The sequence below is a fragment of the Schistocerca piceifrons genome, chromosome X (genome assembly GCF_021461385.2).
Source record: "Schistocerca piceifrons isolate TAMUIC-IGC-003096 chromosome X, iqSchPice1.1, whole genome shotgun sequence".
NCBI lineage: Eukaryota > Metazoa > Arthropoda > Insecta > Orthoptera > Acrididae > Schistocerca > Schistocerca piceifrons.
Genome location: NC_060149.1, coordinates 646,353,716 through 646,370,202, shown reverse-complemented (window position 1 = coordinate 646,370,202; position 16,487 = coordinate 646,353,716). Strand labels below are relative to the sequence as shown.

The following is a 16,487-nucleotide window of genomic DNA, read 5'->3' as shown; positions in this document are numbered from 1 at the left end:
ATACGATGAGTGCCAATGCTTCCTCATTTTCAATGGTTTATTGCTGTTGGAAATTGATGAGGTTTTATACAGCCTGTTTATCCATTTTCAACACTTAGCAAATGTGTGGCCAAATTTAAGCCTACTGTACTTCAATGAACGATGATCCATGTGAAAGATAATTAAAATTTGCAATTGTTGATGAAAACATCAATAAAATGTTCAATATGATACTGGACAATCAGCTATTGATGGTGTGTAGAGCAGATAATACCACAGGCATATCAGAACAAAGACTGCAGTACTTTTTGCTTGGAGAACTAGCTAAGAGAAAACTTTGGAGGGACACTACCCTGCAATTGTTTAATTCTGTCCAATAGAAGATACAAAAATGAATATTTGGGTGTTTTAGAAGGAATACAACTGATTTTGTTTGCTAGTTTGTTACTGAAGAGGTGTAAGCGTAAGTTGGTGGTAGAAGTAATTTAGGGGTTAATATCCCTCCAATCACATGACTCTTTAGAGGTGGAGTGCAAACTTGAATGCAACAAGAAGTCACCATTCTCCTTTTCAAGGGAACCATCTACACATTTGCCATCAGTCACATATGGAAAACATTGAAGATCTAAATGTTTATTTTGGACAGTGTCTCCTGGTACATATGAGATTTTTCATATTGTCTTTCACAGGATAAACAACAACTGGTCAATACTAAGCAAGCATTCTGTAACAGCTGGACAAAATAAATATACAATGAGAGGTCTAAATTGTAACAGATGAAAAGATACATATTTCAAGACAATGTGCTTACTCACAAATGTACTCTCACAATGGGAAAAACTGAGTGGAAATACACTTGTCTTGGCACCCTCCAACTACTTCCTGTTTCCACATCTGAAGAGAGAGTTAGTGAGAGTGTGTGTGTGTGTGTGTCTAAAAAAACACTTTCAATCTAATGAAAAGATACAACCATTACCCATTACATGTGGGTATTTTGCAGGGTCAAGGGTGACACTTTACACATGCAATCTACACACTGGAAAAATGTTGGATAGCTTATAGTGATCTTAAGAGGAAACAAATTTAAAACAAGAGTGCAATTTTGCCCTTAAAAAAAAAAAAAAAAGTTTTCATTCACTGCAAGGTTGAGAAAGTTTTACCTTGCTATCAAATTGTCCAAGTATTTAATCTGAGAGTACCACTTTTTTGAATGTGCTCTTAGAGTGATTCCATAGATTTACCTTCATCACTCTTCACCCTTACCTCATTATCAAGTACCTTGTATGTTCTTTAAAAACAGCAGGATTGTCGTAAGGAAAAAGCATATTACATTCACATTCCTTTTATTTCGATAGGTTATAGACATTTAATAAAACACGTACAGACAATACAATGATGTATATGGCCATTATGCCAGACAAAAAGCATCATATCATAAATTGCAAATAGCATAAAACAACAGCCAATGAAGACAACAGTGTAAAAACAAATCACAAAACTTAGGACAGGATCATTTGAATAAAAGAACAAGCTTATCTACACACCAATGTACACAACAGACATCAGACACAGTGTGATCCTGAAGAACAGTTTTGCATGAAGAGCAACAATTCATTACAAAACTGGGTTTCACTTTTGACACATAACAAAACATTTATCACTTGTATCTGACAACTAAACACAGAGTAAATATTCAGTTGCTGAAGTTACCTTGTATGTTCTTTTTTTTTTAAAAAAAAAAAAGAGCATGACTGTCAGCAAAAAAATAGCATATTACTGTCATATTCCTCTTAATTTCAGTAGGTTAAACAGTCTGAAAAGAAATCATGAAACATAGGACAGGATCACTTGAATAAAAGAACAAGCTTATCTACACACCGATGTACACTACAGACATCATGGGCACATTAATGACACTGACGGAAAGTTCTGCATGAAGAGCAACAATTCATTACAAAAAGGGTTTTACTTTTGACCCAACACACAATTACATCTTGTATCTGACAGCTAAATGCAGAGAAATATTCAGTTGCTAACATTATCTTGTATGCTCTTTAAACAAAGCATGACTGTCAGTTAAGAAAAGAATATATTACTGTCACATTTCTTTTCATTTCTGTAGGTTAAACAGTCTAAAAACAAATCATAAAACTTAGGACAGGATCATTTGAATAAAAGAACAAGCTTATCTACACACCAATGTACACTACAGACATCATAGAAACAGTGTGATCCCGAAGAATAGTTGTGTGTGAAGAGCGACAATTCATTACAGAACTGGGTTTCACTTTTGACTCATAACAAAACATTTATCTCTTGAATCTGACAAGTAAACACAGAGTAAATATTCAATTGCTGAAATTACCTTGTATGTTCTTTAAAAAAAAGCATGACTGTCAGCAAAGAAAAGGTCATATTACTGTCATATTCCTCTTAATTTCAGTAGATTAAACAGTCTGAAAACAAATCATGAAACATATGGCAGGATCACATGAATAATAGAACAAGCTTATCTACACACCAATGTACACTACAGACATCATGGGCACAGTATGATACTGAAGGAAAGTTTTGCACGAAGAGCAAAAAACTGGTTTTACTTTAGACACAACACACAATTACATCTTGTATCTGACAGCTAAACACAGAGTAAATATTCAGTTGCTAACATTACCTTGTACGTTCTTTAAACAAAGCATGACTGTCAGTTAAGAAAAGAATATATTACTGTCACATTTATTTTCATTTCTGTAGATTAAACAGTTTAAAAACAAATCATGAAATGTAGGACAGGATCAGTTTAATAAAAGAGCAAGCTTATCTACACACCAATGTACACTACAGATATCATAAACACAATATGATCCTGACGAAAAGCTATGCATGACGAGCAACAATTCATTATGAAACTGGGTTTTACTTTTAACACACAACACATGTATATCTCGAATCTGACAGTTAAACACAGGGTAAATATTCAGTTGCTAACACTACCTTGTATGTTCTTAAAAAGGAAAAAAAGGGGAAAAAAAAGAAAGAGCATATTACAGTAGCATTTCTTTTCATTTCGGTATGTAAATGGTCTAAAAACAAATCATCAAACTTAAAGACAGGATCACTGAGTAAAAAAACAAGTGTATCTACACACCAATGTACACTACAGACATCATGGACACAGTATGATACTGAAGGAAAGTTTTGCATGAAGAGCAAAAAACTGGTTTTACTTTAGACACAACACACAATTATATCTTGTATCTGACAGCTAAATACAGAATAAATCTTCAGTTGCTGACATTACAACAAGATGATATAATTATTCTGGTATTCTGACAAATTTGACATTTCCTGATAACGTAATGTCAACAGGACTGTTTGGGTTTCCAACTTTTGCTATGGCGCTAGACATTTATGCCCAGCTTACACATAAACTCAGTCTTCTCATGAGTACATCACTTTTCCTTACTACAGTCATAACCATGTTTGCTTTTTCTTTTTCTTTTTTTTTTCTTTTTTTTTCTCGTGTTACACAGAAATATCTTCATTTTAATACTGAAACAGGTACAACTGACTACATAAATTTTACATAACACACATAAAATAGAAGAAACTGTTGTATGTTCCCATGTGACAAGACATACACATGCACATAGAAGAAAATCACAGAACTCTTGCTTCATATTAAGTTAACCAACATATCATACACAGATTTTCCCTACTTGCCAGTTAACAGTCTTATAGTAGTAAACAGCAAAAATAACCATTTACTGTAAGCTCTTTGGAAGATCTAAATTAAGGATATACATATGCACTCCCTGAAATGCAATAAAGAATGTGGTAGCAAAAGTCAATGCTATTACTTAGTGTCAGGACAAGAAAAACTTTCTTTGTAAGAGGGGAAAATAATATTAGTGAAGGCAGGTAGAAAAGGTGGCAAACAGGAAAGTTAAAGTGAGGAAAAACTAAGAACAGGACAGAGACATGTAGTAAAAGCAAAAGACAAACTGAACATCACACAGAAACTAAGAAAAGGCAGCTAGTTAGGCAGATACACCAGTAGCTTACTCGGAAAACACATGCCTATTAAGTAAGTGTTTTGTTTGATTTCCCACAATTTCTCAGCTTGCTTCTTTCCACATCAACCACACCACCTCCACTGTTTTTCCATTATCCATCCAAATCAACAAGAAATACATTTCTTAGTTACAAATCTTCATAGTCAGAATTTGTTTTCTGATGCTGAAGATGAAGATAGCAAAAATAATTACTTTCTGTGTGTCTTATAACATTTCTTTAATAAATTCTTAGCTGGAATTTCAATTTTTTGCCTATTAGTACATCGGGAAAAATTATCACAATTAGCTTCAGAACATTATGCAGTAAATTACACATGCAAATTCCTCCAAACAAATCTTTGGCAAAGTAGGCTTCAGCAGCTTTGTATTAAGTATATCATTATTTTGATCGATCTTCATGTCCACCCATGTGTCAACTGAATGCAAACTACAAACAGGAAAGAGGCATGACATAAAAACAGAAGACAAACTGAACATAACTAAGAAATTAAGAGAAAGCAGCAAGTTATGCAGAGGCAGGTTGATTTGCAGTTTTCTTGGAGAACACATGACCATTAAATAAATGATTTTGTTTGTTTATCTGCCACATTCCTCAGCTTATTTTTTATATTTCTAACCCCCCCCCCCCCCCCCCACACACACACACACACACACACACACACACACACACACACACACACACACACACTCCACCACCCTTCCAAATCTAAAAAAAACTGTTTTCTTAAATAAAGACCACCATATTCAGAGTTTGCTCTATGATGCTGATGAGCTTAAAACCAGTTATTACTTTCAGTGTGTCATAATTTTTTGTATTCTACCTAAACTTGCATTTTCAAACTTTTGTCTACTGGCATACCAGGGAAAATTATCAGAATAAAGCATACAACATTTGCTAGTAACTTAGACTTGTTAATTCCTTCAGAATAAACATTTGACATACCAGTCTTCTACAGGTTTTGATAAATCTTCATGTGCATCCATGTGTTTACCGAATCTCAGAAAATTTCTCTTTCCTGGACTACATAGTACAAAAGAACACAAAGTATTTAACGTTGTCTGAAATATCCATTTGGTATCAGTGTGGGTCACCTCATCCATATGACGTGTGGCTGTGCATCTCAAGTAGCCCATAACTCTTGGTGGGCTTGAAAGACTTACAATCAGGAGAAACATCTAGACATATTCTGAACAGAAGCAACATGTTTTCCATACCTTGTAAGAGTTGGAATGTAAATCAACATTAATAAATTTCAACATGCAAAATCACATTTCAATTATGGTGAATATTGTTCAACCACAAAGAAATGATAACTTTGTAAATATGTAACACAAAATTTGTACCGTAACACATAAAATAAAATTTGTACCATGTTGTAGTGCAGGTACTAAATACCTTCACTAATGTGTTATCTAATAAATTCCTTGCTGTTGCACTTTTCACTGTAATCAGTTTTACACAATACTTAACACATACAGTGAATAGTCCATTTTTAATACTGTAACAGGTAAAATAAGATTATAAATTATGATATCACAAATAGGAAACAAAATATTGCAGAGAAACTACATTTCAGTAATATAGATATGACACATTAGGCACAGATGCCATCACGACATGCGCGCGCACACACACACACACACACACACACACACACACACACACACTCACTCTCTCTCTCTCTCTCTCTCTCTCTCTCTCTCTCTCTCTCTCTCTCTCACACACACACACACACACACACACACACACACACACACAGATAGAATGAAACACACATCTGTTAACTGATTTCTTCACATGTAGAACTCATCACAGTCACAGATTACTGGATTAGTTGTTGTGGATGTCTCTCTCAAGGTCTGTTATGAATGGGCGACCTGAAAGAAATGCAAGTACTTTGTTCAAATTTGCATTATTCAAATACAAAGCACACTAAGTCCATGACACACTACACTAACTGTAACAGCAAACAGCATCACACCAGCTTTCGTAGGCTAGTGAAATATTATTATGAATACATTAAAATACTCTGGTTCTCATGCAATCTTGTACATTTGCACTACTTGTATGATTTGAATTTTATCTTCCTTTGGTATGGATTAACTAAACATGACATTAGGCTGCCCACTGAGATGACAATTTAGTAACATTTTGCAACACTAAATGAAACTGATGATGGTAAAGCTTACAAAGTCATAGCATAACTGTAGTACCCTGTAGTCTGCAGGAAAGAACTTAACAGTCAATTTGAACACAACTTACTACAATTAAAGAAAAATGCCTTCTTGGCGTACAATAAGTTTTAAACGCAAGGAACGATCAGAAAAGCCCACAACTCTTGTGGTGGCAGTCCAGTTAAGGAAACAAGACAATGGAAGAAAATACTGACCAAAATCTACTCTACAAAATACAACGTGCTACTACAACGCTACAGCGAGTGAATACTATGCTAGGACCGGCATACTGGCTGGAGCTGTTCCTAGCGGTTGGTAAACACTGCCGGTCTGACGGTCTAAGCGTGCTTATAGAGCCAGGTCGGCGGAGTGCTACACAAGTCATAGGAGTTCCGATTGGTGGAACATTGTCACATGTTGTCTGGCAAAGTAGTTCTGTGTTTATTTGGAAAGTCTCTCACGGTTGTGCGGAACCTCTAACTAATATCCGGCCGCTAAGACAGCAACCATAGCTTTAATGATGAAATACAACTTCATTTTTGACCAAGAAGGCAAATTTATGAAAGTTATTCATACATGAGATCACATCAAGCTTCTATCTTCATTAGACTCAGGGAAATATTATTTAGTACGAAACAAAAGATTTTTTTTCTGTAAAAAACACAAAATACCTTGTAAGACCACAATTTCAAATTACCATATATTTGGCTGCAGCAAATGTGTGTGATCAGGAAAATACACATGCCATGTTCACATTAAAACTACCAATAATGTAAGCCATGGACCTCAAAATATTTATCAACCACATTCATACTTTCCTACCTTATAGCCAATCACAGTATTTCAGATATAGCAATGACTGACCAACTTCCATAACTAACTAGACTTGGCTGAGATAATCAAGTTTTATCTGTTACTTCTCAAATTCCTGTATATTCTCCCCTTCCTACAACCCATTCCCCATAAATAATTAAATTTTCTTTGGTGCCAATCCTCTTTCTCATTTTGCACTGCCTTTTTACTATAATGGGAGAGGTGCTTTACCCATTAACAATAAAATATTCTTCCACTGAAGAAATTTTGGCGTTCTGTAACAACCCTCATATTTTTCATTATAGAATTACTTCTTGGTACATTTCTAAATTTAACACTTTTTTGTTAAATATCAGATACGGTGATTTCCTTCATTGCGCAGTTATTTGGCACACTGATACTTTCACATGGGAAACTTGCGTGTCTTCTATTACTATATCGTGAACTGCTAAACCTGAGAAGCTTCATTTCATCAAGTCAGGCTTGATGAATTGAATAAATGTTTCCCCAATTAGCATAAAAAATAAAATACAATCAGATTATAATACTTAACAATTTATTTCACACCTGATATCCATACAGAAAGAAAGCCTTGCAATTTTCAGTTTTCCTACTGCTACCTGTTAATGCCATTTATGCAAATACAGGAAGTTCCCATAATTTTAACCCAGCAGATTGAGATTATACCCAAAATTTAACTGTTTAAAAACATTAAAATACATTGGAAAGTGTTCACTATTACACCAAACGCTAATGTAAGTTGCTGCCAGTGACTCTTTCCCTAACAGCACAGGAATAAGGAAACAATTTTATCATCATTTTACAGCCAATGATCTCTGAATGGCATGTTTCTGAACAATGAACTATCATACAAAACTGTTTTACAACTGAACCTTCCTGTAAGTCTATTATTTTTATTACTTATAATATTGTGTGTGCCACTACATTGTCCTTGAAAAATTTATGGATATTCCAAGGCTGATATGACTGGTTATTAGAAATACTATGCAATTACTGTTTGGAAAAAAGAGAGAGAGAGAGAGAGAGAGAGGTGGGGGGGGGGGGGGGCAGGAGTGTATGTGGGGGAGGGTTATGCACGTGTGCACGTCATCATCACGAATTGATAAAATCTTTTTCGAGAATAAACTCACAATGGGCAATGTACTTTCCAAACTGGTGCAGCAGCAGAATTTTTATTTCAACATTTAAATGCTAATGACTGTCAATGTCCACCTTTTATTCTGTATGTTTTCATCAGGATTGGCGAGACAGGAAAAGGCGTTGTCATAATTCTTCATCTCATCATTAGTCAGAAAACAATTTATCCAAAAATGTCCTGTGATGTTACGTTACATTACATTAAAGACAGTAACAAGATCCCCTAGATATTTTGTAGCCAGTACATGAATTTTTAAAGACTAATTGAACTACATCAATGTGACTTGTTTCAGACAGCGTACATCCAAATTTGGGATAGTCATCAATCAATATTTTAGCTCCTGCCAAATGATTGAAGCATCCTTACATTATAAAGGTGGTAACAAGATCCTTGCAAGGTCAGGCAATTGTAGCCACACTGTGTGTGTGTGTGTGTGTGTGTGTGTGTGTGTGTGTGTGTGTGTGTGTGTGTGGGGGGGGGGGGGGGCGTATTTTTGATGAAGACCTTACTGGCCCAAAGCTTTAGTCTTGACAGTCTTCCTGTTGTGTCTATCTGCGACACAGCATCTCCACCATATGGTGAGTGGCAACTTTCCTTTTCATAATACTGTTACATTCCATCCTGGATTTTCTATTGTTTGTATGAACTGAAAAGTAGAGCAAGTTTGACCGTGTCTAGGACACGCGTTCTTGCGTCAATAAAATCGTTCACTGTACCTGCACAATCAGAGCAGTTTTTAACGTGCTTCACAATCTGTTCATCATCACACTTTCACAACTGAACTTTTCTCCTGGCCATGGATTTTTAAGTAGTCATAATCTGACTGAATTCAGAAAGTAATCTGTTGGTGTGCTCCATTCTCTTGTTAATACTTTGAATTCAGGCAAACTATTTCTTCATACTGGTTGTTATGGAAGTGCTCACAGTCCCAGCAGTAAGGCACATCATCTAGATGAGGTTCTTTTCACAGGAGGCTGTTGCCCATCCAGTGAGTGATGAATATTGCTCTGGATTTTGTGGACTTCAACTGCTTTTTTCCCTTTTTATTGCAGTAGGAGTTAACCTGGTGTAGGCCTTAAATATCCAGTGATGACAAAATATGACTCAAAGTGACACACACACACACACACACACACACACACACACACACACACACACACAGTCACCAGTTTGGTGTGGCACATACTTCATCAAAGTAATAGAGTATAACAATAATAAAATGTAAAGTACTGGTTCTTATTCTCCTTCAGAAACTAACTAGTTGGAGGTACCCAGCATTGCCCATGCCATTGATAGCATATGAGATTAAGTGGTAGCTTGAGTAAAAGGATAAACTTTAAATTATACAAGGTAAAAAAATACTGAAAACATATTGTAAGTAAAAAAAAATTATTGAAAACATATTCTAACTATTTACAAAACTTTTTAAAGTATAAGAGGTAAAAACTTTTATGCAGAACGTATTCTAACGACTTACAATATTTGTTTATAAACAACAGTCTTCACTTTGTTATCTGGGGCATATACGTAGAAATTTTTCAAATTTCTTACTTGAGAGCGAGCTACGTGTAGTTGACAGTGAGAGAAGCAGTAGTCTTTAAGGTTGATGCCGCAATATTCTAATGTTTGTTCTTGTGCTTTCTTAATTTTAAAATTGTCAGTTAATTTCATACGAAATTGCAGTCTTTTAAATGGGAATGACAGTTTAGTGGAGATCAGTGGTATCCTGAGGATAAACAAAGTGTGTCCTCTGTACTTTCCATCATAAATTTTGCTTCAATGATGTTATTCGACAGCTGTTTTATGATCATACTTGTTCCATTACATAGCTTTAGTGGGTTGAGATTTCCGAGTAGTTTGATCAGGGATCCAATTTTAAGTCAAAGGCAGCGTAATGGCATTCCTGGTACCAGCAAAGAGCTCAGAAATTCCGTAGGGAAGTTCACACTTACTTCAGAGTTTACCATTGTTTCAATCCATTTGGATATTCTCTCTTTAGAAGCTCACTCCATCCAGACACATTTGAAATTTTACATACCAGGAATTGTTCTTCAGCTGTATTCAATAACAGTTGTAGGGCGGAATGGGCAGTTCTTCATCCTTCCATACGCATGGCTACAGTGCCGGATGATGCAAGTTCAATGTGGTGTTTAGCACATGTTTCCGCCAGCAATAGATTTATAAGAAATGATTTCCCAGTGCCGCTTGGTGCATCCAAGGGAATAATTCCACCAGGACTGTTGTTAACACTTTCGCTGCGGCTGACGCTTATAAGCGTCGCAACAAGCCATGAGCCAGTGCAGCTGACGCTTATAAGCGTCCGCACTCACTATCGGATTACTCAGTCTAGTTGCAGTGTCTAAGCTAGCATCATAACGTGTAAACTTTTGTTTTCTGTGATCAGTTATCGAATGTATATTGTTCGTAATGGCGGCTAATGAACGTTTGAATGACGCCTGTGTGACCCGTATAGGTGTCAGACAGCAAACAGACTTTAAAACAAGACCACAATACAGTCGAAGCTTATTTGAAGTAATGCATCTAAGGTGTCATCATTAAGTCGGTGTATAACATGACCCTACAGATCTTACAAGGTCTTTACGTCAGCCTGTAACTCAGGTGTGCTTAGGAGCGTCGGTTACGAGCGGTACCTGCACTTTCGGAGTGTTACCGGCCCGCACTCGCAGGTTGCCGGGCCGCACTGGAGAGTTGCGCGCCTGCACCGATGCCGCAGCGAAAGTGTTAATCTGGTCCATGATGATTGTAAATTTCCTCTTGATTGACACTGAGGAGTGGTGTGCTGTGAACAATATTGACAGTTTGCTGATTTAGCTTTTTCCTTTGTAATTTCGAAGTTTAGCACACTGATAGCATCTTTTTGTGGTGCCTGCATCCCAAGTTTTACTACTGTCTGGTTGTTTCTCTCTAAACAATTATCTTCCACATGAATGAGTGTTTCATTTAAGATGTCTTCACTGAATTTAATGTTCATTTCAGAATGAGTTTTTCCAGATTTGGTACATTATGTCATCACTGATACCGTCTTTGAAGGGGTCCCATAGCTGTTTTGGATTCGATAGGTTACATGTTGTTAGAATTATGGTGAGTAAGTCTCATTTGTTCAGCCGAGGCTGCAGTTGAGGCTTCTTGCAGTGTTAATTCCCAGTGGTTGTCGTTTTCCGGTAGTACTAAGTGTTTGCATGCTTCTCTGTACATCGGGCATAAGTAACCGTCAACAGCTTAGAGATCTGTGAAACTTGGTGGGCCCCATATTTAATTTAGCAACATCCAGAGATATAAACATTCAGCATTGCTCAGATGTATGGTGTATACTCTACCTAGTACACCCATTTTCAAGATTCCTTTATCATCATCTACAGGAATTCACTGTTTTCGTCAATGGAAGATTTTTCTTGTTGTGTACCACCTATAATGTGTAGGGATATCGAGATATAGTAATATTTTCACGAATGAATCGGTTTGGCACACTTGCTAAAAAGCTGTTAATGTGTTCTGAGATGGTTCACTTGCAATTTTTCTAGCGGTGTCTTTTGTGAATAAACTCTGTCCATTCTCCAAACGTATTGCTACATGTTGCGCAGTTGGTTTGCGTTCATGAACGGGAAAACCGAAAACCTGCCACACTGCTTCATTACTGTTGATGTCTCTTCCCATTAGGTACACGAGGACCCCTGTTTCACTGTCTATGGCTATGTGAAATACGTCATGTCACTGCCTTTGTTCACATACTTACAGACATATTTGATGGATTTCCTTGACTTCCAGTAGTCTACATTTGTGTGTATTTAGAACATTTTCAAAATTAGTGTATGATATGGTACTACCCACCGATTATCTATTTCCAGTTCATCACTGCCTTCTTTTCATATTTTTGCTGTGAAGCCACACTTTTTGGGTGATCATCATCTGTCTTTGGAATTGCCATCAACTCCAGCTTGTGTGCTGTCCAAGTAAAGTTTTGGATATTTTTTTTGTACATTTTACATCACTCATACATGGCGAATTGGTGTTTAATGGCCCATGAATCACATTTTTCACTACTATGTCATACAGTTCCAGTTCTTCTTGTGGATTTGGAAATTCAGTTTGGGTGATTTTGTCAATATCTATGGGATGAATTCTGTCATGTAGTTGTAAGAGATTGTGTGAATGAGGCAGCCTAGTTTTTGTCATTCGACTGTGTATGTCCAGCATCTAACAGTTCCAAAGATGTGGTATTTTGTGATGACTTCAATAAATCTCATTTGTTTTCATTGGAAATCTCAGAATATTATGTCGTGCCAATGCATTGGGGCTTATCTGTATTTTAGTTGTTCGAATTCTGGCCACACCGAGTAGCATGTGAATGTTATGAAGAGGTCAGGTCGCCCATATTTTTTTTAATGTAGGTCATGGCATCTTGAGCGTATTCGTGCATGTGTCTCAGACTTCCTACATGTGACGAGGGTAAGATTACCATTGTTCTAATGTCATCCTGTCATTTATGATTGTGTCTCTAAGGTGAATGTATTCTTCATATGTATTTCTTCTGATTCAGTCATACGTAAAACATCTGTCCCGCTTCTATTTTTCCATACTATCTACTGGAAATTGTTGGAATAAACTAAGAGAGTTGAGAATGTGGCTGTATGTTTCACTGTTTCTGATCATTAAGTGGTAAGCATAGAATTCCTTGGAAATGACTTGTTTCTAGGTCTGTTTAAAGTTGGATTTGTCTCAAACTAAAACGATATCCGCCCTCTAAATGCAGAAATATTTATCGATATTAGAGGGCATCAATACAAACAGTGTGTGTCTGCAATGCATTTTAGCCCTTCCCTTCTTCGTTGTACAATTACGTCACAGTGTTTTCATTGTTTACAATTACAATGGCTCCGTTGTCTGTCAGGCACATAACTACAATTATCACAAATCATTAGGTCTAGTGCTGCTTTGAATACGTGAACCACTTGACTGTACTTGTGCCCTCTGTGCATCTCAATCCTCTGACGCTTGTGCATCGTTAATTTCTGTTTCTTCGTTTCTGATCAAATATACTTGCAGAAATTTATGGTTTCGTTCGGTAGTGGTACTGATGATCCCATGTTGTTATAGATTTGTTTATGGCTGGAAACAAACATAACTGATTTCATCTATGCTAGTGTTGATCAAAGTGACACCAAAAGAAGTCATTAGGAAACATATTAAAAAAAAAAAAGTTTTGATTCTGGAGTTTGCCCAGTCATGTAACGTAAAAATTCCTGCGGATATGCGTCAAGTGGTTCAAGTGGTTGTAATCGAATTTTTCAATTCATGCAACAGAATCCTGGTGATCCTCTACTGAATTTTTTCATGTTGCAAAATGGCAGATGTTATCCATTCTTCCAATTACTATGTGCTGTGTTTGTTATATTCTTTCGTCAGGTTGTAGTGGAATGTTTCATCTGTTAGCTTCCACTGTTTACTTGTCCTCATCCACACTTCTTGTAGCGTGATATTTTCATGGCTGGCTGGAGTTTACAGGCTTTTACTGTAAGATTGTGTCACGATTTTTGATTCTTCAATCTATTCATTCCGTTGTTCTTCGGTTTCTCCACTTATCACGGTGCTCATTATCATTCGTTGATAACCTAAATTTGCCTTCATCACTGATAATAAACTGACATTCAAACCCACAAAGGGTCTTGCCTCATATACACCCACCAAAGGGTGGCCCCACCAATGGAGAATTCCAGAACATACCAAAAAGGTTTTGAATGGTCCACAATGTTCCAGAACTTTCCACAACATTTGAGTGCGTCCTAGAATGTTCCACAATGATCTGCGATGTTCCTGAACATTCTGGAATCTTCCTAAATGTTCCAGACTATTGCTGAACATTTCAGATCATTGCGGAACATTACAGGACATTCTGGAATGTTGTGGCATGTTTTCGAATACTCTCAAGAGTTCCAGAAATTTCTACAGATCGAAATTTCCCAGCCCTTCTATCTTCAAAAACATTATTTTCAGGTAAAAACAGAAACCTGCTTCATGAATGGGGGATAGAGAGCTACCACATCATGTAACTCCCTTGATTGTACTGGGACTAGTTTCTGAGTTTTAGTTGCACACACATTGTACATTTACTTTTACGCTATAATACTGATTATTGTATTCAGAAGATTGGTAAGAGCATCATCCAATATTGTTCAAATATATTCTGATAGTAAGTACTCTGTCAAATGATATAGTAAGATATCTAATCAAATTACTGCTGAATGATCACATGTTATATTTATGGTTTAAGTTTAAAAATTCTGAGAGATTGCCTTTTTTCTCAGTTTTTGTTCTCTTGTTCTGTAAATCTTTGACTGTGAACATAAATAATCTGCCATGAGAAGGAATAGGTTTCATAACTGATATGAGAACAAAGATACTGCCTTGTGGTTGGCCACTTCTCTGTAGTCTTGGTCTGTTTCACCTGATCTGAAATTTGGTAATGGATCTTTTTCAGTAGTAAGTATGCTTACAATCTTCCATAACTGTTAATAATTTGTTGTGTTTTATAAATTCACACAAATGTCTCTGCAACTTACGCACAGTGAAAAGAACAGCAAAGGCAACTCTCATCACTTCCTCAAAGTTAGAAAACAATCTTCAATATGTTCAAAATTATAAGCCTTCAGAGTGTTGAGCACTCATCTGGGGATTTGTTCAGAAGTTTAAAGTGGATCAACAGCAGGTGTTAGTTAATTCAGTCAAACTCTGATACTGTGCATATGACAGCAGAATGAAATTGGGCTATAGGTCTTTGGTGGCACTTCTGCCTCCAGTATAGCAACTATTCTTACTCTGTTCCACGTTGAAGGTATATTGCTAGTGTTTCTTCAGTTGATGGACAATTAGAATATCTAAGTTCTTGCTTGTGATTCAAAATTATGTACAATTCTTCATTTCCAACCTACTGCTGATTCATAGTGTGGGTACTATAATTTAGAAATCAGTGCACACCTGAAGGCACATTTTGGCAGCCAAAGAGGCAAATGATTCAGTGTCTGTGGCCAGCAATACCCAATGGAGCACACCATAGGGTAACTGCAATCATTTCTTTGGCCACCAACATGTGGCCATGGACACAGACCATTCTGTGGTGTTCGTCCTACATGCAAATAAAAAATATAGATGCTCCATTTGCATGTAAAGTTCGAATAATTCAATCATTATTTACATCCCAACATGTGTACCACATACGTTTCACATTGTCCGAAACACTTTCATTTACTGAATTTGTCAGCATGTCAGTTTCATTTATTCCTTGATTTTTCTGACTTATCACTGCACACACCTTGTCACATGTTCTAGAAAGCTGTACAATTGTTGCTTGCATCCCCTTATGCCTCAAAGCTTACTTTAAAGCTGTTCGAAGTGAGTAGGGTATCATCTACTACATCCAATTATTTGTTCTCACTAAAAACATCAAGCAACTCTCAACTTTTAAATTGCTGTAGTCATATAATATCTGTTTCCATGGCATTCAATCGTACCCAGCAAACTACGTTTTTGCATGGTTCAAAATTAAATATTGGTTTAAATTATGTTTTATGCATCCATGGAAGGTATCAATTTTATTGTACTCCATGAATCATTACACATTTCATTTCATATATAAACGTGTCCTTTCTGCATACTTTAGGTGTTATCTATATGTGCTGTAATATGAAGTGCCAAATTTCACTGCTTGGTACAAAATATAGTCTGGAAAATTTTGGAATAATGCCATAGTCCTTGTACCATAATAAAAAGCTGAAGAACTAAATAATCTCACTCTCAAAAGTCAGAATGTGAACACACAGAACCATCTCCTCCTGGTGCCTTGAAAAGTAAGTTTGGAAAAAATTTCATTTTTGTAATGATGTGCTTGTGCTAATTTCTCTGCAAGTGGTGTTAGCACTTAGTGGTGTCTTTCAGCAGCCAACATGGTTTGACATGCCCTACTACTATCGTGCATCTTCAGTTTTTGTGGAGTACATCTACATCATACTCGGCAAGCCACCTAATGGTGTGGTGGAGGGAACTTTCAGTACCACTATCTGATCTCTCCAACCCTGTTCCACTCGCGAATAGTGCATGGGAAGAACGATTGTCAGTAAGCCCCTGTATTGGCTCAAATTTCTTGAATTTTCTCCTTGTGGTCAATACACAAGATGTATGTGGGGGAAGTAATATGTTGTCCGACTCCTCCTGAAAAATGCTGTCCCGAAATTTCAATAGTAAATCTCTCCTTGGTGTACAAAAGACCTCTT

General features: G+C 36.6%; 1 protein-coding gene across 2 annotated transcripts in view; it reads right to left on the bottom strand.

The window, feature by feature from the left end:
• Positions 1–1,305: 1,305 nt before the first annotated feature.
• Positions 1,306–16,487, bottom strand: part of LOC124721628 (F-box/LRR-repeat protein 15-like) — a 73,177-nt gene continuing 57,995 nt past the window's right edge. Inside the window, exons 3-4 of one of the 2 annotated variants that reach the window (XR_007006361.1) lie at positions 5,776–5,933; positions 1,306–5,723 (exon numbers count right to left, since the gene is read on the bottom strand). Coding sequence is in view for 1 of the 2 variants with exons in the window: in XM_047246688.1 (XP_047102644.1) it covers positions 5,887–5,933 (47 nt within the window). In the remaining variant the exon portion in view is untranslated. Of the gene's footprint in view, positions 5,934–16,487 lie in introns of both variants that reach the window. The other variant, XM_047246688.1, reaches the window with a different exon arrangement.